The sequence below is a fragment of the Antennarius striatus genome, chromosome 14 (genome assembly GCF_040054535.1).
Source record: "Antennarius striatus isolate MH-2024 chromosome 14, ASM4005453v1, whole genome shotgun sequence".
Lineage (NCBI taxonomy): Eukaryota > Metazoa > Chordata > Actinopteri > Lophiiformes > Antennariidae > Antennarius > Antennarius striatus.
Window position 1 is genome coordinate 18,118,974 of NC_090789.1, and position 20,536 is coordinate 18,139,509.

At 40.5% G+C, this 20,536-nt stretch overlaps 4 protein-coding genes across 4 annotated transcripts; 3 read left to right on the forward strand and 1 right to left on the reverse strand.

Moving 5' to 3' along the window:
* Positions 1-22: 22 nt before the first annotated feature.
* On the reverse strand, positions 23-3,244 carry psmb13a (proteasome 20S subunit beta 13a). Its single transcript, XM_068332380.1, has 8 exons — positions 3,082-3,244; positions 2,758-2,845; positions 2,121-2,218; positions 1,825-1,965; positions 1,619-1,734; positions 1,366-1,424; positions 983-1,134; positions 23-362 (listed from the first exon to the last, which is right to left on the reverse strand). The coding sequence occupies exons 1-8, from the start codon at positions 3,141-3,143 to the stop codon at positions 251-253; spliced, it is 828 nt and encodes a 275-aa protein (XP_068188481.1). The 5' UTR covers positions 3,144-3,244; the 3' UTR covers positions 23-250.
* psmb12 (proteasome 20S subunit beta 12) lies at positions 3,172-6,580 on the forward strand. The gene is made up of 6 exons (XM_068332384.1): positions 3,172-3,301; positions 3,675-3,745; positions 4,056-4,187; positions 5,200-5,329; positions 5,419-5,563; positions 6,189-6,580. Exons 1-6 carry the CDS (start codon positions 3,248-3,250, stop codon positions 6,314-6,316), a joined length of 660 nt encoding a protein of 219 aa, XP_068188485.1. The 5' UTR covers positions 3,172-3,247; the 3' UTR covers positions 6,317-6,580.
* A 559-nt stretch (positions 6,581-7,139) lies between these two features.
* On the forward strand, positions 7,140-10,637 carry psmb9a (proteasome 20S subunit beta 9a). Its single transcript, XM_068332385.1, has 6 exons — positions 7,140-7,338; positions 8,269-8,336; positions 8,454-8,585; positions 9,114-9,243; positions 9,889-10,030; positions 10,197-10,637. The coding sequence occupies exons 1-6, from the start codon at positions 7,291-7,293 to the stop codon at positions 10,322-10,324; spliced, it is 648 nt and encodes a 215-aa protein (XP_068188486.1). The 5' UTR covers positions 7,140-7,290; the 3' UTR covers positions 10,325-10,637.
* An 879-nt stretch (positions 10,638-11,516) lies between these two features.
* Positions 11,517-19,579, forward strand: tap2a (transporter associated with antigen processing, subunit type a). Its single transcript, XM_068333034.1, has 11 exons — positions 11,517-12,063; positions 12,184-12,298; positions 12,390-12,520; positions 12,660-12,865; positions 12,977-13,174; positions 13,288-13,416; positions 13,780-13,968; positions 14,533-14,706; positions 15,080-15,239; positions 15,436-15,572; positions 17,696-19,579. The coding sequence occupies exons 1-11, from the start codon at positions 11,571-11,573 to the stop codon at positions 17,927-17,929; spliced, it is 2,166 nt and encodes a 721-aa protein (XP_068189135.1). The 5' UTR covers positions 11,517-11,570; the 3' UTR covers positions 17,930-19,579.
* The last annotated feature ends 957 nt before the right edge of the window (positions 19,580-20,536 follow it).

The window sequence follows — 20,536 nt, forward strand, 5'->3', positions numbered from 1 at the left end:
CAAGCATAGAAAAAAACCAGGATCAAACAATTTTATTGCATGATTTGCAATCTTTAGTGTGCATCAAGTGACAAAGAAATTATTTACGTTTGTGTTTACAGTTTCTGAATCATTACAGAACACGTTGAAGCATAGCAGCAGAGTAGAAAACGTCTGAAATATTTCACTACTTCTGATTAAAATGTCATTAAGTTAAAGACTCTTCTGTTTCCTGCTGATCGCTGGTGTTTCTGTGGGTTTGCGTCGTGGATCAGGCCGTGTCCATCAGCTGCACCGTCTCCTCCACCACCTCCGTTTTTAGGGGAACCACTTTCTCTGTCAGAACCGGCGTCGTACCTGGTCGAAATCTGTATTTCATTCTCCTAAAACATAAAAATATATAGACAGATAGATGGGTTCTGGTTCAATACGTTCATCACTGACACAGAGAGACCAGATGTTTTGGTGTTTTTATATGGGGGAAGCTTGATCATTAACTTTGATGGTTTACTGATCAATACCACTGGCGTTTATTTCGACTGCCATTAACCTCCATGAAATTAAAACTCTTTGCATGAACAAAACATGTGGGCAAAAACAGACTTTAATTTCAGAGGCCTGCAGGAAAACCAACACCTACCGTCTTATCCTACGTTTATAGAATGCATTGAATAGCACTGGGATAAAAATGAGCAGAAATGTTTTCAGTGTTTTTTAAAACAGCATGAACTAATATGGAACGATGCAAATGGCTCAGGTCATTGGGTCATTCTGGAACGATGTGGTAAAAAAAATTTCTTTTGGAATCTAATACTGAAGATTTAAAAATTTAAGCACACAAAGAGTTAAGAAATGATGACACCGACATAATTTCGTAACTCTTGTTAAACTTATTTGCAACCTAAAAACTCAACAAACATCATTTCAAATATAATAAATTAAAATTCTAAAGAATCTGCCCAGATAGCAGATCTTAAATGAAGTCATACTCGCAGCAGCCCACCTGTCGTCTTTGTACTCTGACTCCTGGAAGGGTCTGATGTAGTCCACTCCTTCTCTGCTGATCACACACACGTCAAGATTGTTTCCTGAGCCGAGGTCACTCATGATCCCAGCGCGGATGGCAACACGAACCAGCTCCTTCGCCTCCTCCAGCTGAGGGTTAAAGGAGGTCAAAGAAATGACGGGGAGAAGACCAAACAGACAAAGAACACCAGGGAGAGGACAGAAAGAATGTGTCTGGTTTAAAAGATATTTGCAACTGTTACATGCACCAAAAAAAAGTGCACACACATGTATTTTACAAGCAGTTGTAGATGCTGTACTATCCTGAGAAGAAGGTAAAACAAATTTAATTACAGAAGCCCAAACATCCAGGTGACGTACCTCCATGTTATGTTTGAACCCGTCTTCTAGAATCCCAAGAGCTGCCAGATCACCTGATCCTGCATGGATGTAAAGCAGATGAAGATGAAACCGAGCTCATCCGACCTGATTGATAATAAGTGAAACCACCTTTACATAAAACTGACAAAAACATCACAGGGGCTCAAAGTCCTCCAATAAAAACTCTAAAAAAAAGATGGACAGTGATGCTTACATTGGTACAATCCTGCTTTATACATCATTAATCACATACCCATTGCAAGGTAAGGCACTTTATTCACACTCCCATATGGTCCCACTGTGTACAGGTGGTTCCCAGTACAGTCCACTCCCCCCAGTATGAGACTGGCACTGATTTGGCCACGATACCTCAGAGGTCAGAACATCATTGTTCAATGAACTGTAAAACACACTCGGGCTTAACTTCTTATGACACAGGTGTGAGGCAGTGACACACACCTGTACAGCATGTCCTGCAGTATGTTGACGGCCATGATGACACGGGGGTTCCTCTCGCTGTTCAGGGAGAAGATGGTGAGGTTGGAGGAGAGAAGGTCTGTGGTTTTCTCCGTATCTGCTGCTGTTCCTGCACCACAACAACTGGGAAGACACACAGATGGGAAAAGAAATGAGGAATGTGGAAATCAGTAAGGAAAAAAATCACTGGATGCCGTTGTTGGGTATGTAGGAAATCACAGTTTAAGTTCTGAGCTCATGCCATGCACATGGTGCATACTTACTTGTACTGTACTTACTATATGTTTGGAGCAATGTAATGGATTTTTGCACACATTTTGTCGGCCACCACTTCACTGGAGGTAGCTCTTGTGTCTGCTCCAAGCACCACCCCATCCTACATCAATATAATATAATATAATATAATATAATATAATATAATATAATATAATATAATATAATATAATATAATATAATATATAAAATGCATGAATGAATGAATGACACAACCGCAAGGTTGATTAGCGGCTGTGGGTGAGACCAATGAGCTCGTCTTGTCTACTTGAAACTGATGGGAATATATGGATGGATGTTTTCAACTTTATGAAGCAGAAGAAAAAAAGAAAAAATCTGGACACATATAGATCTGTACCAAATACCACGTATTACCGTTACAAATATCGTATCCATATCTGCTCTGCACATTTTGTGTAATCATTCTAATCAAACCCAGAAATCTGTGTCCCTGAAGGACATAAAGTTAAAAACCTAAAATATTCTCTGTTGTGTTCAGTGATGCTCCAACAAATGGGATTAAAAATAAGTTTTTATGCAAATATTCCAACATGTGGTTGATGGATTCCAACTAAGAACCCCCCTTTTTACTGTCACTGTTTAGTAAATTAACATTTTGGGTTTAAACAGCTTCACACTTGCCTTGAACACAACTCCAGCTATGGTGGTGCCTGTTTTCACGGCTTTAGGTGTCTGCGCTCCTTCAAGAAATCCCTCTAACGCAGCATTCCTAGAAATAAGGAGGGAGGATGAGGTAACAGAGGGTCGAATGATGAATTTGTGATAGTTAACACATGCGTAAATCGCTTCAGTTGTACACAGACTAAATTAATAAGCAGGAAAAAAGGGAAAAAAGTAACTTTCGCTTTTGATTCTGTCTAGAGCTCAACGTAACCTAGGGTTTCATTTAATTTTCTGCCGTTACTATTATTATTCCGTTGTCCGGGAGACAGAGGAAGCTCATACCTCTGTGTGTTGTCGAAATTAAACCCAGCCGCAGGGGTCTGCAGGACATTTGATAGCGCCATAGTGGATCCGACTGCGCGTCTTTACGCGTCTCTGCGCGTCTCGGTGCGCCTGAGGTCGCTGTTCTCAGCGTCACTGCCTCTCCTGCTTCTCTTTCGGTTTTGGAATGAAAATGGAGACGCACTTTGCGGAATCACGACTTAGAGGAGTCAGCACCGGGGTGAGTAAAACCGGATCGGTCCACTAGAACCGTCTCCACCCGATAGGGACGAGTGGCGCTTAGTATTAGATGGGTAGAAGCAGCCGACAGAGGTTCCAGTTCTCCACAGGAGATGCGACCTGATCAGTAAAATAACGTCGACTTTCCACCCTAATAATATTAATTCAATTTAATCGCAACTTTAATTTATTCACAACACTTACACTTAAACATAAAACGGCGTTACTTTCATTTCAGTTGGTATCCCTCTAAAAATAATTCCCTGTCAAACTCGAAGTCCCACAATTCATAGCGTGTTCCGTCTGCATGGAGCAGAGATAATGAAGTACACCAGTGATGTCTGTATCAGTGTTCTCTGTCTCCTCTCCCTCAGACCACCATCCTGGCTGCTACCTTTGATGGAGGGGTGGTGATTGGTTCTGATTCCAGAGCTTCTGTTGGGGGGTGAGGATGTTCAGATCAAACACTGAAGTTATCTGTAATTGTTAAAGTCAGCAGAACAAAAGAGGAACTTCTGGAAACATGAACCGATGAGATAAAATCCCTTCAATTAAAATGTATTCTTGCTTCTTCTTCATCTAAATCAGTTGGATAGTTTTTTGTTCATTTAATACTTCCACATTAAATTTGAGTATATTTTACTAATGGCTGGTCTTACTTTTTAAGCTTATGTAAAGTATATGAACACGTGTTTTTTGAGTCTGACTACATGTATGTTGACAATGCCAACCTGAATGTGGGTCTGTCTTTTCAGAGAGTATGTGTCATCCAAGACCATCAATAAGGTGATTCAGGTACACGATCGGATTTTCTGCTGCATGGCTGGTTCACTCGCAGACGCTCAGGCCGTCACCAAGGCAGCAAAGTTCCACCTCTCCTTCCACAGGTACCAGATGTTGACATATTACACACGTTTAAACACAGAGAAAGATTCTCAGTGGAATAAGATTTTAATCATGCCAGGTGTTTGCACCAAACATTTTATATTTTGGTCTTTGAGTCATCTATATAAGTGGTCCCCAGACCCCGGGTCGTGGACCGGTACCGGTCCGTGGGTCAGTCGGTACAGAAAGAATACAGAACTTATAACATCGTTATAACATCCTGCGAAGTGGTGATGTAATATCTTCACAACCATTGCAGACATAACGATGAAAGAAAAAGCACATTACTCGGGCATCAAAGGGGATAAAAATGAGACGATGACCTTGACCGTGAGAAAACTCGGTCAAAGTCACGTTTCAATTTTTGTACATTGTTTTTACACATACGTATCTCGTGATGAGAAATAGAAAAACGAAGCAAAAGGTGTTATATTCAGGGAGGCAAGGGGATGAAAATTTGATCACAACCTTGACCTTGAAAAGCAAGGTCAAGGTCAAATTTTCACTTTTATACCTTTTTAGGTACACATCTCTGAAACCTGATGAGATATGATCACAAAACATAAAGAAACATTTTCAGGAAGCCAGAGGCACGAATATGTGTAGGTCAGATTCTCTCCTCCACATCTGTCTATGAGTCACTCACGAGACTACCTTCTTAAAGGGGCCTCACCGGCCGCTAACACAGAATACATTACTGCTAAATTGAAACTCCAAGCCAGATAAACCAACAACAACAACAAAAAAAAGATCCAGTAAGGAGACAGAAGAACCTCCGACTTCAAAGAAAATGAAAGCTGCAAAATACCACTTTTCATGCTTTTGGTATCATTTTATTTTGCTGTATTTATCCACCACACCTTAAAGACCAGTCCATGAAAATATGATCTGCCGCTAAATCGAACCGTGACACAAAAGTGTTTGGAGACCACTGGTGTAGAAAGCCCAAGACAACACACAGAGAAGACATTCACAATCTGTTCCACTATGTGACTTTTATCCCCCATCCCGCAGTGTCCAGATGGAGACCCCTCCTCTGGTGATATCAGCCGCATCAGTGCTGAAAAATCTGTGTTACCAAAACAAAGAGGAGCTACAGGCCGGCTTCATCACAGCAGGCTGGGACAAAAAGAGAGGATCACAGGTAGAAAGAGGTGGCAGCCGGACGTCTGGAGCAGTGATGAGGATAAAACACAGTGAGCCCCACATCCCATGTCCTCCGTCCCTCTGCAGGTGTACGTCGTGTCTCTAGGTGGGATGCTGATCAGTCAACCTGTTACCATCGCTGGGTCGGGCAGCACGTACATCTACGGCTACGTCGATGCCAAGTACAGACCCAACATGAGCAGAGAGGAATGTCTGCAGTTTGCCACCAATGGTACTCGTGTCACGTTTTATAATCCCTAACTGATCAAATATAAATGTGTTAAGATGAATAAAATGAGTAATAGAGAAAACTTATGCTCAGAAACATTAAGTATAGTTTGTAGTTAGTATAAAAATATAATATAATACAGTAATATGTATAATAAGATAAGAAACATTATTAACTTTTAATTAGTCAGTCTTCAGAAACATAAAAAGAGACTTTGGCTGTTGTCAAAACGAAGAAACATATTAATTAATTTATAAATTTAAAAAATTTAAAAAATAATAATGGTGGACTTTGACTTGAAATGAGAACTTTATCAGTTTAATTTTAATTTTAAGTTAAATTAGCACCCCGCGACAGCGGATGAAGTGGTTTGAAGGCCAATGAATGAATGAAAATGTTCTTAAAAGTTCAACATTCGGTTTCATTCGTTCTGTTTTTTGTAGATTAATAAAACTGATTATAAGGAAATCAAGAAATACATTTGATGTTTCTGGAAACCTGTATTTGTAGGCAGGGGCTGCAGATGACTATCTGTCTTTGCACAACAATAACTTCCCTTCCATTTTGCTCTTGTCTTCCTCATCTACCCTCCTGTTCTTCTTGGCTCCGCCCCTGTGCCCGCCCACAGCTGTCGCTCTGGCCATTGGCAGAGACAACGTCAGCGGAGGCGTGGCTCACCTGGTGGTGATCACGGAAGAGGGGGTGGAGCATGTGGTCGTACCTGGAGACAAGCTGCCAAAGTTCCATGATGAGTGAGGCTTTAGGGAGCCGCTGGACTTCAGATTAGTTCTGATGCTGGTGGAACAGTTTGGAATCTAGTCAGGATTATAATCCTGATTTACTGTCAGACTGAAGGCGGCTGTCAGCTAACGACAAACAGGGAAATGGAAACAGTTTCTGAGATGCAGCCTCATTCAGGCAGAATAACAACCATTCCATCATCACAAACAACCATTTCCTATATTAACCGAGGCACATGGATGTAAATGTGTGTATGAAATAAATGTTTTATAAATCTTATCTTTATTGCTGTTTCCCCCCCCCCCAGTGTTCAACATATTTTCAAGGATGTGATGTATTATTTAAATTTGATGGTGAAGAGGCATTTCATGTCCCCACAAAGTTTAACTTGTAATCTGAAAAAGTTTACCACACTGATGTGTGTGTGGATTGCAAATTTATTTGCTGAACGAAAGAGATAAAAGACGTTGAGTCAGCAATTTGGAGGGCACTTCCACTAATATGTTAGGTTTTAGTGGTGATGTGGATTATCATCTGGATCTGGAGTTTAAATTGAAAGATTTAAAAAAAAACTTTACTGATGCCAATTTTGCCATAGACAGTGACTGATATTTTCTTTTTTTAATCTATCAAACGACAGGACCATGATGACTTTTTATTCTAAAAGTAGATTTTCCAGGTCCAAGACTTAAATTACGGGGACAAACTATCACGGAATCATTTATTACTAACAGGAGGAGTTCTGTGCGCTCTGAGCGCTGCGTAATTGGACATTTGATTTCAGGACTCCTCGGAGAGGACGGGCTTTTATTTAACTTTCAGTTTCATTTTAATTCAGGAAAACGTGAAGCTCTACTCATGAGTTACTGTCAGACAGATCTGATAAACCAGACGCGTCTGCAGTAGTTCCAGGAGCGTGAATATCGACGGGAACACATCCGACCGGAGCTGAGCGCTGCGTTTGGCGTCAGGATCACCTTCACCGCGTCATGGAGGGATCGGGGCCGGGGTGGATGTCCGAGGAGGTGAAAACCGGAGTAAGTAACGTTAAACTGACATGTTTACACAGATTTACTCTCCTCTTGATATTTGCAGCACGAAAATCCGTGACTTTTTACACAAAGTGACTGGTGGAGTTTCCATAGTACAGGTTTACTGCAAGAAATATACAATTCACTGTGTTCTAGTAGATTATATGACATTATCAGTCATATAATTTGTCTGTAACTTAATGTACATCAGGGGGATCAAACTCATTTTCACTGAGGGCCACATCAGCATCATAGCTGTCCTCAAAGGGCCAGATGTAACTAATAAATGTTAACTAAATGTAACGTAAAATAAATTTAACTAGTCCTTAATGTCAAATAACTATGAATTTATTTATTTATTTAAGTTGCAAACATTAGAGTTTGCACAGAAGAAAATATTTGTCAATTTGTCAGGTTATTAAACCTACAGAAAATCCATCAATCAAGGATCAAACTATCAATGAATGAAGAAAAATAACATCCAACACAAGTTAGGACATTAACTTTGTATAAAATGGTTTTGTCAAAGTTAGAATGGGCTTTATTACTGCATTGTGGGAAATGTAGTTTTGGTCAAGGCACACTTTTGACCTATTTCTTTTTAGACACTCTGACCTTTTATGCTCTCGCGGGCCACATAAAATGATATGGAGGGCCACATTTGGCCCCCGGACCTTGGGTTTGACACATGTGCTGTATACAATCAACATATGCACCATCACTCAATCTAAAGTATCTATCCTGTAAGCATCTTCAGCACTAGTTAAGGACTGTTATTGTGTAGTTTATTACACGTTAATGTGACATGAATAATAAAGAATACTGTTTTTTAGACTTACCTTTAAATCTAAGTCAGCTTTACAGCACAGCTACTCCTGCTGGTACGTGTAACTAATCATCAGCTGAATAGAGGTATTACTTTGACTCTGATTGCAGACAACCATCATTGCCATCGAGTTTAATGGAGGGGTCGTGTTGGGGTCTGACTCCAGAGTGTCTGCAGGGTAAGTTAACGTGCACACGTATATACATGTAACGCCTTCCTGATCTCAGGCATCATTCTTTAACTCCGAATATTCCTTACAAACACTTATCTGTCAGCATCGTCTCCACTTATCCAGGAAATCAGTGGTGAACAGAGTGATGAATAAATTATCTCCGCTCCATGATAAGATCTACTGCGCTCTGTCCGGCTCCGCAGCGGACGCTCAGACCATCGCGGAGACTGTCAGATACCAGCTGGATGTCCACAGGTAAATGTAGGCCTCCAGACCATGTGATTGACGTGGACAATCAAAGATCTTCCCAATTGGCTGGGATAGACTCCAGCACCCCGCGACAGGGGATGAAGTGGGTTTAAAAAGATGAATGAATGAACCTCCCACCTCCAATAACATGACATTCTCCAAAATGAGCTCAAATAACAATCTCTGAAACAGGCGTGTAAAAATATTTCACCGAAAAGAAAACAGGAAGTGGAGCTGGAGGTGGAGGAAATGAAGACGTTGAGGTTCTCTAGGAGTTGTAGAGGAAGATTATTCGGAATAATTTTACGGCATTTATATGTTTGATATGAGACAGAAATATATCAATGGTTAGGAGGAAAGCTTAGATTTACCCAAAGTAGATTCCAAACGTGTTTTGATGTTTTGTAAAATGAATTTAAAATAAAAACAGACTGAATATCTTTCATGTATGTGCCGCCCAGAGTGTAGTCAGTTTTTAAAAAAACTTGTTTTTTGAATTTTATGTCCCAAACCTGTCTTGTCCTCTTATGTCAGCATTGAGATGGATGAGGACCCCCAGGTTCGCTCTGCCGCCTCTCTAGTCAGGAACATCTCGTATAAGTACAAGGAGGAGCTGTCAGCACATCTCATTGTGGCTGGTTGGGACAGACGAGGAGGAGGACAGGTCAGAAACCACTTATAGTCCACTGCTGTCTGTCTGTCTGTCTGCCTGTCTTCTTCTTCTTCTTCTTTTAAATCCAGACGATGCCGATCTCTTCCCCGTAGAGAGTTTGTCTCTTTGTTTTAACGACTCCATGTCAGACCCGATCAGCCTCATTGACATTAATGGAAAAAAAATATGTATAAATTGATGGAAAAGATTTTAAACAATGATAAACTTGAAGGTCAGGTTGACACACTATGAAGGGGTCACCGTGGTCTGGCGCCGGGTGTGACAGACAGACAGATAGATACTTTATTAATCCCAGAGATAGTTGTGATTTACAGCAGTTTTGTGGCCCGGACTACAAAGCCCGTTTCTCTGTCTGTTAAAGCACTTTTAAAATGTCTACTGATGTTTAGTTTAATTTATTTGAAAGGGGACAATACAATTTCATAAAACACATGATAACACATGGTTAAAAAAGACAGAATTAGCCAGAAGGCTAGTTTTCACCTGTCGTCCCCTGGCCATGTTGTATAAAAAGCAGTAAAATCAGTAAAATACATCTAAGATGTAATAAAAAAAATACATGATTGGGACATAATTTGTCCACATCTGTTCTGTGGGTTGATTGCAACTTGTCTTGTGTCCTTTGACCTCTCCTAGGTGTTTGCGACCCTAGACGGTCTGCTGACCAGACAGCCCTTTGCAGTTGGCGGCTCCGGCAGCTCATACGTCTACGGGTTTGTTGATGCCGAGTATCACAAGGGGATGAGCAAAGAGGAGTGCCAGCAGTTTGTACTCAGCAGTAAGTTGTCTTCCCTTAGGAAAGCTTTTCGTACCTGTTATGGCTCATGAAAAGCAGTTATTCCATTATTCATACAACTTGAATATTTAGTCACATCAAAACAAAATCCCTAAATGCATCCTCCTCACCGGTCTCTAACCTGTTCCTGTTGTCGTCTTTCTCGTAGCTTTGTCTTTGGCGATGAGCCGTGATGGCTCCAGTGGGGGGGTGGCGTATATTGTCACCATTGATCAACACAGCACAGAGGAGAAAGTCATTCTGGGAAATGACTTACCCACTTTCTTTCAGCTGTGATGAGTGTATATCGTAAATTCACCTGCAGACTAACAAGTAGCTATGGTTCAGTGTAAGTTAACAATACTAGACGACAATACTGTTGTTCTGTGACGGTTTGCAAATATGTGATGGTGCCGAAAAAAATAACGAAATAACGATCAAATATAAATTAATTGGATAATGTAAAGATTATTAAATTAAAAAAAACACTTATTCATTTAAAATGTCTGATAATCTGCCCGCATTGAGTGAATCTTCAGAGTTAAACCTTTATTTTCTCCTTGTGTGTACACGGTGGCACGAATAAATCATGCTTTCTGATTTAACGCAACGATCACTGGTTGAGTCTTCTGTCTGTCTGTCACAAATGATGGTAAACCGTCGTCAAAGGTCATCATCTTATACTGCAAACATGAAAAATGTCTTTAAATCCAATAAATGGGACTGCAGTTTAAATAAAAATGAGTTAACCGTATGAAAAACCTAAAGCCCTGGTGTAGAATATTCCCCTAAAGATGGTCAGACACACTAACTTTAAAATACAGCAGACACTCAAAGAGCCTGATATGAAACACATACAAATAAAATATTCCATGTGAGGCACATTTCTTTACATTTGTAGTGTAAAGAACAAATAATCACTTAAATTACTATCGCCAGATAGTATATTTGTTTAGTACAGTATTAGTGAAGTAAAGTGGAGGCAACCTACTGTATGAAGCAGTCATCCAAATTCTACACTGGAATAACATTTAAAAAAATAAATCCATTAACAATTTATGACCCCCACCACCCCCCAGTCAGCTGAGGCCACCAGTGGCAGCTGGCTGTAGGACACATTCAGTTAAAAAGGTACAACTAAATAAACACGTAACCATAGAAATAGACACCATCACAGCTTTTCCTAGCCTTTCTTCATCTGTTAGAATGACCTTCATGCTTGGTTTCTTGATAAGATTATTTAGATTGGACGTGTGTTTCTTTTAGTACATCATGTTTGACGCACTGCACTGATTCAAAGAATGGCCGGAAAGGAGGCTATAAGGAGGCATGGATGATCATTTGTAGGATTATTATGTACCAGTTGTTGTTAACTTCTGCTCAGATTAAGAAAGGTGACATTAAAACATGGGTGCTGATTTCTGGTAATCCCCTGGTCGTTCCCAAAGCAAAAGTGAAAGTAAACTGGGAGAGAGGCGCTGGCACCGAGGCGCAGCAGCTCAGACAAGGTCATCGGTGGAGAACAGGAGTTAACGCAGAAACAATGATCTGTAAAGTCGTCCTCTTGGCTTTAGCTGTTGGTGTAGATGTTTTGTTGTTTTACTCCTGGGGGGCTGTAGCGGCGCACAGCGTCAATGGATATCTTTTACGCGTCTGGCTTTGCGCGGCTCTGCGGTGTTTGGCACCACTTTGTGTGGCTCTGCTCAGCCTCGGAGACATGAACCCGCTGCTGACTCGTTTTATTACAGCACACGGTTTGCTTCCCGCGGTGGTTGAGACCGGCACCGCCACCCTGTTCGGTGGGGAGACGCCGTGCGCGTCACCGACGGACCTGCGCTGCTGGATCATTTACGCCGGCGCGTCCTCGGCCGCTGCGCTCTTTTGGGAAATCACTTTTCCTGACAACGATGAAGAGGCCGCCGGTAAAGAAAAGAAGCAGAAAGCCAGAGAACTGTTTGTGAGAGTCCTCCACATGTATAAACCTCACTGCCACCTCCTGCTGGGGGGGCTGGTGTTCCTGTTTGTGGCTGTTGGCTGTAAGTACAGCAGATGTTGATCACCCCGAAACAGAATGAAAAGTATACAGTAACCCATTCATAATGATGATGATGTCTGACTGATGCGTTCTCTGTATGGACTTGCATGTTTCATTTCAGTTGAGATGGCCGTCCCCTTCTACACTGGGAGAGTTATCGACATCCTGGGTGGTCAGTACCCATCAGATGAGTTCACCTCAGCGGTCCTCTGCATGGGCCTGTACTGTCTGGGAAGGTGAGACACAACTCCCTTCGCCGTTGTCGCACCATGCTTTCGTGGCTATTATGTCATCTCTAACAGATTTTTCCTCTGGTTGGTTGATTAGCTCTTTGAGTGGAGGCAGCAGAGGTGCTTTCCTGTTTTGTGCCATCCATGCATTTATACATGGAGTTAAAATCAAGTTATTTGGTGCCTTGACCAAACAGGAAGTTGGATTTTTTGAGATGACAAAAATAGGTAAGGTTCCCATAATATGAAAAAGAAATATGCTTTTTTATATAAAGTAAAATATATATATAAAGTATAAATGTTAGTGTAAATAAACGGAGCAGTACAACACTATGGGGAGGATGATCTCCATTCATTGTATCTGCAGGGGAAATCACATTCAGGTTGTCTGAAAACACCAAAACAATGGGAAGAACAGTGTGTCTGAACATCAACGTGTTACTGAGGACGATCATCAAGACTCTGGGTGTTATATACTTCATGATGGCTCTTCAGTGGAAGCTCACCTTCCTCGTACTGTTGGAGACACCGATCATTGTCCTTATCCAGAAGATCCATGACAAACACCACCAGGTAAAAGCAGGCAGAGACTCTGAATTAGCATCAGAAATCATCACCTAAAATATTATCCTTTGTTAATTTAACCGAATCAGTCATTTAGAATTCCTGTGACACCTTCCTCAGAGGCTTTCCCTCGCGGTACAAGACGCAATGGCTCTGGCAAATGATGCCGCAAAGGAAGCAGTGTCTGGTATACGTGTGGTCCGAAGTTTTAGAGCAGAAAAACACGAGGCCCATCGCTATGACGACCGCTTGACGAACATCCACACCCTCAAGTTCCGCCAAAGCACCGTCACCATTGTTTACCTGCTCATACGAAGGGTGAGGGGTCAGCCATAACTCGTAACACTTTGAAACATTGTTGCATATCACATTACCTGTATATCATTTTTGTGTGTGTGTGTGTGTGTGTGTGTGTGTGTGTGTGTGTGTAGTTGACAGGCTTGTGCATGCAGGTCTTCATATTGTACTATGGCAGGCTGTTTATCCAGAGTGGACAGATGACCACTGGCAGCCTGGTTTCCTTCATCCTCTACCATTCAGACTTTGCAGATAACATAAGGGTATAGTATCCCATAATATTCTGTGGATTGTTTTCAATCAGGCTTGGTGATTGTATACAGTATACCTGAAAGTTTGAACTTTTCCAGGTGGGGGTCAACCAATCTTGTCAGCTTCATGACGTAATCTTATGGCCCGCTGGATTTCCTTTTTGTTTTTATGTGCTTAAAAAAACAAACGTATTTTTTTATCAATGATTAAATAATTTCACGAGAACCATTAATAATTACTTGGTAACAGTAAGCAAAGGGGAAGGATAATGGAAAACTGTAATTTTCTCCACAAAATATGGAAGGAATGGTTTCTAAATGTGATTATTTTAACACACTCCACTAACTTTTTTTTTTTTGACTGCCGTCTCCCAGGCTATCATCTACCACTTTGGAGACATGTTTACTTCAGTGTGGGCTGCTGGCAAAGTGTTTGAATATCTGGACCGAAAGCCTCAGATCAGTGCAGATGGTAAACTGAATCCTGATAGGCTGATTGGAAACGTCAGCTTCCGTCATGTCAACTTTGCCTATCCGACTCAGCCCAACAAACCCGTGCTGCAGGTGAGGTCTGGATGCAGGAAGACGAGCAGGGATCTTTGCTATGAAATATTTACAGTACAAGCAAACCTGGGTTTTCGAAGGCTTTAGACATCGAACAGGTCGGTTTTCGACCAAAAAATGTGGAATTTTTTTTTGTCTTAGAAGTCGAACAACATTTGGAAGTCGAACGCGAAACGAACGCCTTTTTCTCGCCGCCAAGTGCGATAAAGGCGAGAAAAGTTGAGTGAAAACTTGACGGTAATGTGTTTTTTATTTTAGTTTACTTTATTCAATAATTTTTCACTTACACTACTATACAATTTGATATATTAAAATAACATATTATGTCGAAAAAAGTATTTGTATTTTCTGCACTATAAGGTGCACTTAAAAGCCTTTAATTTTCCCTAAAACCAACAGCGCGCCTCATAATCTAGTGCACCTTACTGTATATATGAAAACAGTTTTAAAATAGGCCATTCATTGAAGGTGCGCCTTATATAGACACTCAGTACGTTTCATAGTTAAACATTTTCATCCACTTTGATTGTGTGTCTGATCACAGCTGCTATCTCCTCTTGACAGGACTTCTCTTTGGAACTGAAGTCAGGTCACATGACAGCACTGCTGGGTTCATCTGGAGAAGGAAAAAGCACCTGTGCCAGTCTGCTGAAGCGACTCTATGAGCCGCAGGATGGAGAAATCCTACTGGACGACAAACCCGTGGCCTCCTATGAGCCCCGTTTCCTCCGCACAAAGGTCATACATCATTGCTGCTTTTTATTTTTTGTTGGGACCTGACGTCTTATAGAATTTCAAGTCTTTTATCTGTGTTTTAAGTAACTTTCACTTTCATATTTATCATTCAACAATCTTATCAGCTCAGATACTGTGGAAATAGCACAGTTAATAATTATACAAGGACATAAAGTTGCAGCGAATCCAAAAATCAGAAATCTGAAGAAAAAAAAAGCATAAAAATGTGATTAAAGTCTTTGTCGTGTTCCTTTTTTTTTCTGCTTTGTTTTCTGGCGTTTGAAATTCAGGTCCTGAAATAGCAAAGAAATTTACTCCAACCTTGGTTGTTATTCTGTGTTAATGAAATGCCAACTGTCCACGCTGTGTTTAACAGATTGCACTGGTGAACCAGGATCCTGTGCTCTTCACTGGCTCTGTCCGAGACAACATTGCTTATGGGCTTGCTCATTGCTCATTGGCTGAGATTCAGGAAGCAGCACGCAAAGCCAACGCCGATGACTTCATTCAGATGTGGGAGAACGGCTATGATACAAGTAAAATCTGTTAGTGGATGTGGATGAAAGCAAAATATGTTTTTATATATTAAATTTACAACGTTAATTTATGTAAATTCCTAGATTGTGCATAATAAAAACGTAACATCCAGAAGGGGAGGGTAGAGATGGCCATGGCCTTAGCATTTGAGCTTATAATTTCTCACTTTACACTGGTTTGATTCCATCTTTTCAGAGTTGGGTGAAGGCGTCAGACAGTTATCCAGGAGCGAGAAGCAGAGGATCGGCATCGCTCGAGCTCTGATCCGACGGCCACAGGTCCTCATTCTGGATGAAATAACCAGCTCTCTGGACACTGACAATGAAAACAAGGTATGTCACAGCTTTTAACACTGATGTTCCCTCAATGGTCGGTCTACAAGTTTGTTTCAGACAAGCAATGAATCATATGGTTAGGAAGACACTGTGATACTCGAGTGAATCCATCTCACCTGTGAACTCATCGGTAACAGGCTTTATAAAACCAGGAACCCTACAGAAAATGTGTTTGTAGTAGGGGTGACAAATGCAAAGATAAAATCTTCACATTTTTATGAGCTCAAACCTCTAAAATAGTCAGCAGGAAAATTACAGCCTAGAAATGTCAAAAACAACTCTTCCTTGAGATGTATTTACTGCAAACTGTGAAGGGCTTACATGTCAACATTAATGTTATCAGGATCAGGCCTTTCAGTTTCTGTGTGACATATAACATGGTTTACCTGTGTTTAATGATTTCCTCGTCACCAGTCTTGCATTCCCAGTCTGATATGGACTCATATTCATTCTTAGTACATATGTTTGTTATTGAAATGTAAAGCTGTGCAGGTCTGAAATCATTAGGTACTACCTTATTTCATTCTTTTTTACAAACCACACTACAGCGGTACCTCTACTTAGAAATTAATTGGTTCCAGAAGAAATTACGTAAGTAGAAAATTTCGTAAGTAGAGACGTGTTTTCCATGCAAATGCCCTGATCCGTTCCAAATCCCCCAAAATTCCGACACAAATGTTTCATAAAGCATAAAATGCATCAAAACATGTAACAAATACATGTTACAGTTAGATTATTACACAATAAATGAGAGTTGTGCATAACGTAAAAAACAAAGAATAAAGAATAAAAATGATGGTCATTTACCTTTTAACTGCTGCCCTCATTGTTTTTTGCCCTCTTTGGTTCATGCCCTCTTGCCCCACCATGAACAACAGAGTGAATTCCAGTCCTCCTTCTGAACTTCTCCAACCACCCACACGATGCCTTAAACTCCTTAAACGTCCTTTTGTTTTAATAACGTGGTGATTGTAGACGCATTACGGCCATATTCTTTGGAGAGATCAACCAAACGCGTCCCTTTTTCAGGCTTTTCTATCATCTCTTGCTTTGTTTGTACGGACAAAAAAACTCTTTTCTTCGTCTTTTCCTCTTTTCTTCACGTTCTTGGGCTCCATAGCGAATACTCTAAAAGTTAATACAGTATATTTGTGCAAAACTACGAGAACACCTCACGGGTCGAGAGCCGAATGACGAGGACTTTGCATAAACACCGATCTAGCTCCACACAGAGGTGGAGTGGCAGCCCTCTTAGCCAATGGGATGCCAGGAAGATACTAGGTAATAGCCAATGGCAGAGCAGCTATGAGAATGGTTCGTTCAGGAACCTTTGGGCGCTACGAGTATCAGCCGATACTGTATTTTTATCTTACGTAAGTCGAAATTTCTTTCGTAACTAGAGGTAATATTTTCCTGCTAAGAAATTTCGTAAGTAGTGACATTCTTAAGTAGAGGTAACACTGCAAGCAAACCTTGGTTTTCGAACGCTTTAGACAACACAGGGCAGACAACAGTTCGGTTTGCGACCAAAAAATTCTGAATTTTTTTTGTCTTAGAAGTCGAACAAAATTTGGAAGTCGAACGCGAAACAAACGCCTTTTTCTCGCCGCCAAGCCCGATAAAGGCGAGAAAAGTTGAGAGAAAACTTGATGGTAATGTGCTTTTTACTTTAGTTTACTGTATTCAATAATTTTTCACTTAATTCCATTGTCTATGGTACGAGTTACGGTACTGAAAACTTCTGTCCAAAAGACGACGGTAACTCGTACCTTAGGCTAACCTGATTCTTTCTTTCCCGTGTTTGCTTCTTTCTGTTACATTTCTTTGATATCTTTCACTACTATACAATTTGCTATATAAATGACATTATTAAAATAACATATTATGTTGAAAAAAGGTAGTTTTCTAGCGTCTTGGAATGGATTTAGACCATTTACATTATTTGTAATGGGAAAAATGTATTTGGAATTCGAACAAATCGCTATTGGAACAGCCTTCAGGAACGAATTGTGGTCGGAAACCGAAGTTTGCCTGTATGTGTTGACTGTTTTCCTCATTTTTCCCAGAAGATAGCTGGTGGACACCAGGTAACATTCATTCCTGTCACTGGTTCTGTACAGGTCCAACAGGCTCTTGCTGATTGCCCTAACCTGACCCTGCTGGTGATCACTCACAAGCCAATGTCCATAGAAAAGGCCGATCAGATCGTTGTGATTGGTGAGGGCAAAGTTCAGGAGCGAGGGACTCACCAAGAGCTGATGGACAGGAAGGGGAGCTACTATAAAATGAGAGACAAGATCTTCGCTTGGGGAAACTCACCACAGAGATCAGATGATGCTGTAGCATCATGTTAGCTCTGACAGGATCGTTCTGTGTGTTTATCCTCATAAAGATTTATGAAGAGAATTTTTAGACGAGAAAAATTAAAAAGGATGGACCATTGTGCCTTTTTTTAAAAATGGGTTTAAAACATGCGGCCTAAGACTCATCTTCATAATGACTGTACACTTAAAAATATACAAATGTTTTTATTTATATTATTAAAAATATTGGTTTCTCAAAATCATTAATACTTAATTCAAGAATAACACGTCTGTATCACTTGTTGATACTGTTAGATAAAGTTTTGACATGATGACACACAGTTGATGCCGTAACTTTTTATTCATGATTAATGAAAATATTGTGTTGTATGTTCAACAAAATGCAATCATAAGCCACACACGCACACGCCTGTTGCTGCGCAGCAAGGCGGGTCCCGCTCTGTGTGGAGTTTGCATGTTCTCTCTTATATATTTTATATATTTTTTATATCACTATCATCTTCTCAAACCTTTTTTAGGAAGAGCTTTTCTGCATGGACAAACCAGCTGGAAACAGTGTGGCTACCTCAGGTTTCCTGCTGGTAGCTTGTTTCTTCTACAAAATAAAGCAAACATGTATGATTCCTCACTTATTCCTCATTTCCCTTTTCACAGGAAAACCAGAACTGTTCACGTGATCTCGATACAGACTGGACTCAGTGTGGCCAAAAGTTATTTGTTAGGGTAAACCCCTTGAGATGCACCATCTCCTTTTTAGAGAGATCCAAACACAGTCAGTAGATGGTGATTACAAAGTTCATGCAACATACAACAATGTGTTTAGAGGTCTAAATCCCCAAAACTGTGACCGAATTCACTTCTTGGAGTTGTAATTTGTTCAACCCAAACTCGATCCCCTCCGTTATTGTAGCCCTGCCCTCTATGGGTAGGGGTAGGTAGAGACGACTGTCATCAGGTGAGGTGTGGACAAACATTTCTGCCATTTTGTTCTCACCTTCGAAAGCTTTAACACAAAATGGACGACACAGTGTGTAAGGTTGGAAAAAAATGTCCATTCAGACAAATCAAAGGTGTGTCTATGACTGTGGAATGAAAGTAAATACTTTTGCGAACACGCAAACAGCGTTATGAACGTGGTTGTGCGTGTTTGGATGCTCGTGTAACCGGTTCTGCACTGATCCCATCGATGAGCTGGAAAAGTCCCTTTTCCTCTTTCATTTTCTCTTCAAACATTCAGCTGCTGCCAAACCCTGATCAACTCAAGTGTTTTATGTTAATATACTTCCTGGACTTTTCTGGACTTGTTAGTAATTTGTTCTGGAGAAGAGGAAACAATCAGGGAGGGGTGAAGACAAGTCACTGTGGTGGTGTCCCTACCATTTGTTGGGATTCTCAGTTATTTCGTTTACATGCTATTTACAGTTTGATTTCTTGTCAAGTTTTATATTCACCACATGCTCGGCCTTGCATTGTTTCATTTGATCATACATTTTTCTTCTGCCACACCAGTTTGTTTCTTCTCAGTTTTTATTATTCTTTTTTCGTGAACTCCTGAATGTTTTTTTTTCTTTGTGGATTTTTTGACAGTTTTGGTTTGAATCTCATCTTAATATTCAATATTGTTAAATCCATCTTGGCTTCTTTTGACGAGAGCAATAATTTCTGTAAATATTCATGAGCATCCGTGAGACATAAAACATCAAGGTTTTATTAAAGTGGTTTTATAGATATCAGGATTTTGGCTTCTTTCATTAGTGAGTGTTTTAATCACAGGAAACATACAGTATGTTTGTTGGTGTGGAGAGATGACCTGAACATCTGAATTGGCACCACAAGAGTCAAATAATTTAGTCTTGAATATGTCTTTGAAATTTCCTGCCTGAAACTCTGAGCTCTTGTAGAAAGTCCTCCCTGGAGGAGGTGGGACATCGACGGTGATCAAGCCTCAAATCTGGATGAAACGACCGTTGGAGCAACAAAAACAGAGGGGATGTTTTTTGTAATGTCTGGGGTCTGTAGAGGCCAAAGACGTATATTTTTTGGTAAACCATGAAAAGGTGTGCAGAAGCAAATAATGTAACGACAGCTGATAAATTTGTCTGTTTTTAAAATGTAATAGGGAATTAGGGTAATTGCTTTTGGATAATGACGTAATAATTAGGGGTTAAGGGTTGGAGTTGGGGTTAGGGTCAGTAATAAATTATTATTCTATTGTTTCAGGACTTTTATTACGTTACCAGCTTTAAAACAGTGTGATTTGCTTTATATGGAACCTAAAAAGTATGTGATTCTTGAATACTAAATCTGAAGCTCCTTCACTTTTATCCAGAAGACTTCCTCACTGATGGGGAGTTTTAGAAATCACCAATTCAGGGAACTTTATTTTTGTGTTTTGAGTCAACTGACATCTCAGAAGTCAACTCAAAATGTATTGATAGTCTAAAGAGATGTACATTTGTTTAAAGATTCTGCCATGAATTAATGTGACCTCAATGAACGATAATCTATTCATGAATTCGTTCATCTTCATTACCCACTTTGTCCAGGATGCTGGAGCCTATCCCAGCCGACTGGGGTCGTGAGGTAGGGTACACTCTGGGCGTGACGCCACTTGTAGAAACAAAATGGTTGTACAGA

What these genes read in the sequence shown, in the direction of transcription:
- tap2a (XM_068333034.1), top strand. Translation starts at nt 11,571, where the DNA reads ATGATCTGTAAAGTCGTCCTCTTGGCTTTAGCTGTTGGTGTAGATGTT. An exon ending in CCTGTTTGTGGCTGTTGGCT is followed by an intron (nt 12,064 to 12,183) that starts GTAAGTACAGCA and finishes GTTTCATTTCAG; the next exon opens with TTGAGATGGCCGTCCCCTTC. An exon ending in CCAACAAACCCGTGCTGCAG is followed by an intron (nt 13,969 to 14,532) that starts GTGAGGTCTGGA and finishes TCCTCTTGACAG; the next exon opens with GACTTCTCTTTGGAACTGAA.
- psmb13a (XM_068332380.1), bottom strand. Translation starts at nt 3,143, where the DNA reads ATGGCGCTATCAAATGTCCTGCAGACCCCTGCGGCTGGGTTTAATTTC. An exon ending in CTGCAGGACATGCTGTACAG is followed by an intron (nt 1,735 to 1,824) that starts GTGTGTGTCACT and finishes CTGACCTCTGAG; the next exon opens with GTATCGTGGCCAAATCAGTG. An exon ending in GGTTCAAACATAACATGGAG is followed by an intron (nt 1,135 to 1,365) that starts GTACGTCACCTG and finishes TTTAACCCTCAG; the next exon opens with CTGGAGGAGGCGAAGGAGCT.
- psmb9a (XM_068332385.1), top strand. Translation starts at nt 7,291, where the DNA reads ATGGAGGGATCGGGGCCGGGGTGGATGTCCGAGGAGGTGAAAACCGGA. An exon ending in ACAGACGAGGAGGAGGACAG is followed by an intron (nt 9,244 to 9,888) that starts GTCAGAAACCAC and finishes GACCTCTCCTAG; the next exon opens with GTGTTTGCGACCCTAGACGG. An exon ending in CCAGCAGTTTGTACTCAGCA is followed by an intron (nt 10,031 to 10,196) that starts GTAAGTTGTCTT and finishes TCTTTCTCGTAG; the next exon opens with CTTTGTCTTTGGCGATGAGC.
- psmb12 (XM_068332384.1), top strand. Translation starts at nt 3,248, where the DNA reads ATGAAAATGGAGACGCACTTTGCGGAATCACGACTTAGAGGAGTCAGC. An exon ending in TTAGAGGAGTCAGCACCGGG is followed by an intron (nt 3,302 to 3,674) that starts GTGAGTAAAACC and finishes CCTCTCCCTCAG; the next exon opens with ACCACCATCCTGGCTGCTAC. An exon ending in TCTGCAGTTTGCCACCAATG is followed by an intron (nt 5,564 to 6,188) that starts GTACTCGTGTCA and finishes GCCCGCCCACAG; the next exon opens with CTGTCGCTCTGGCCATTGGC.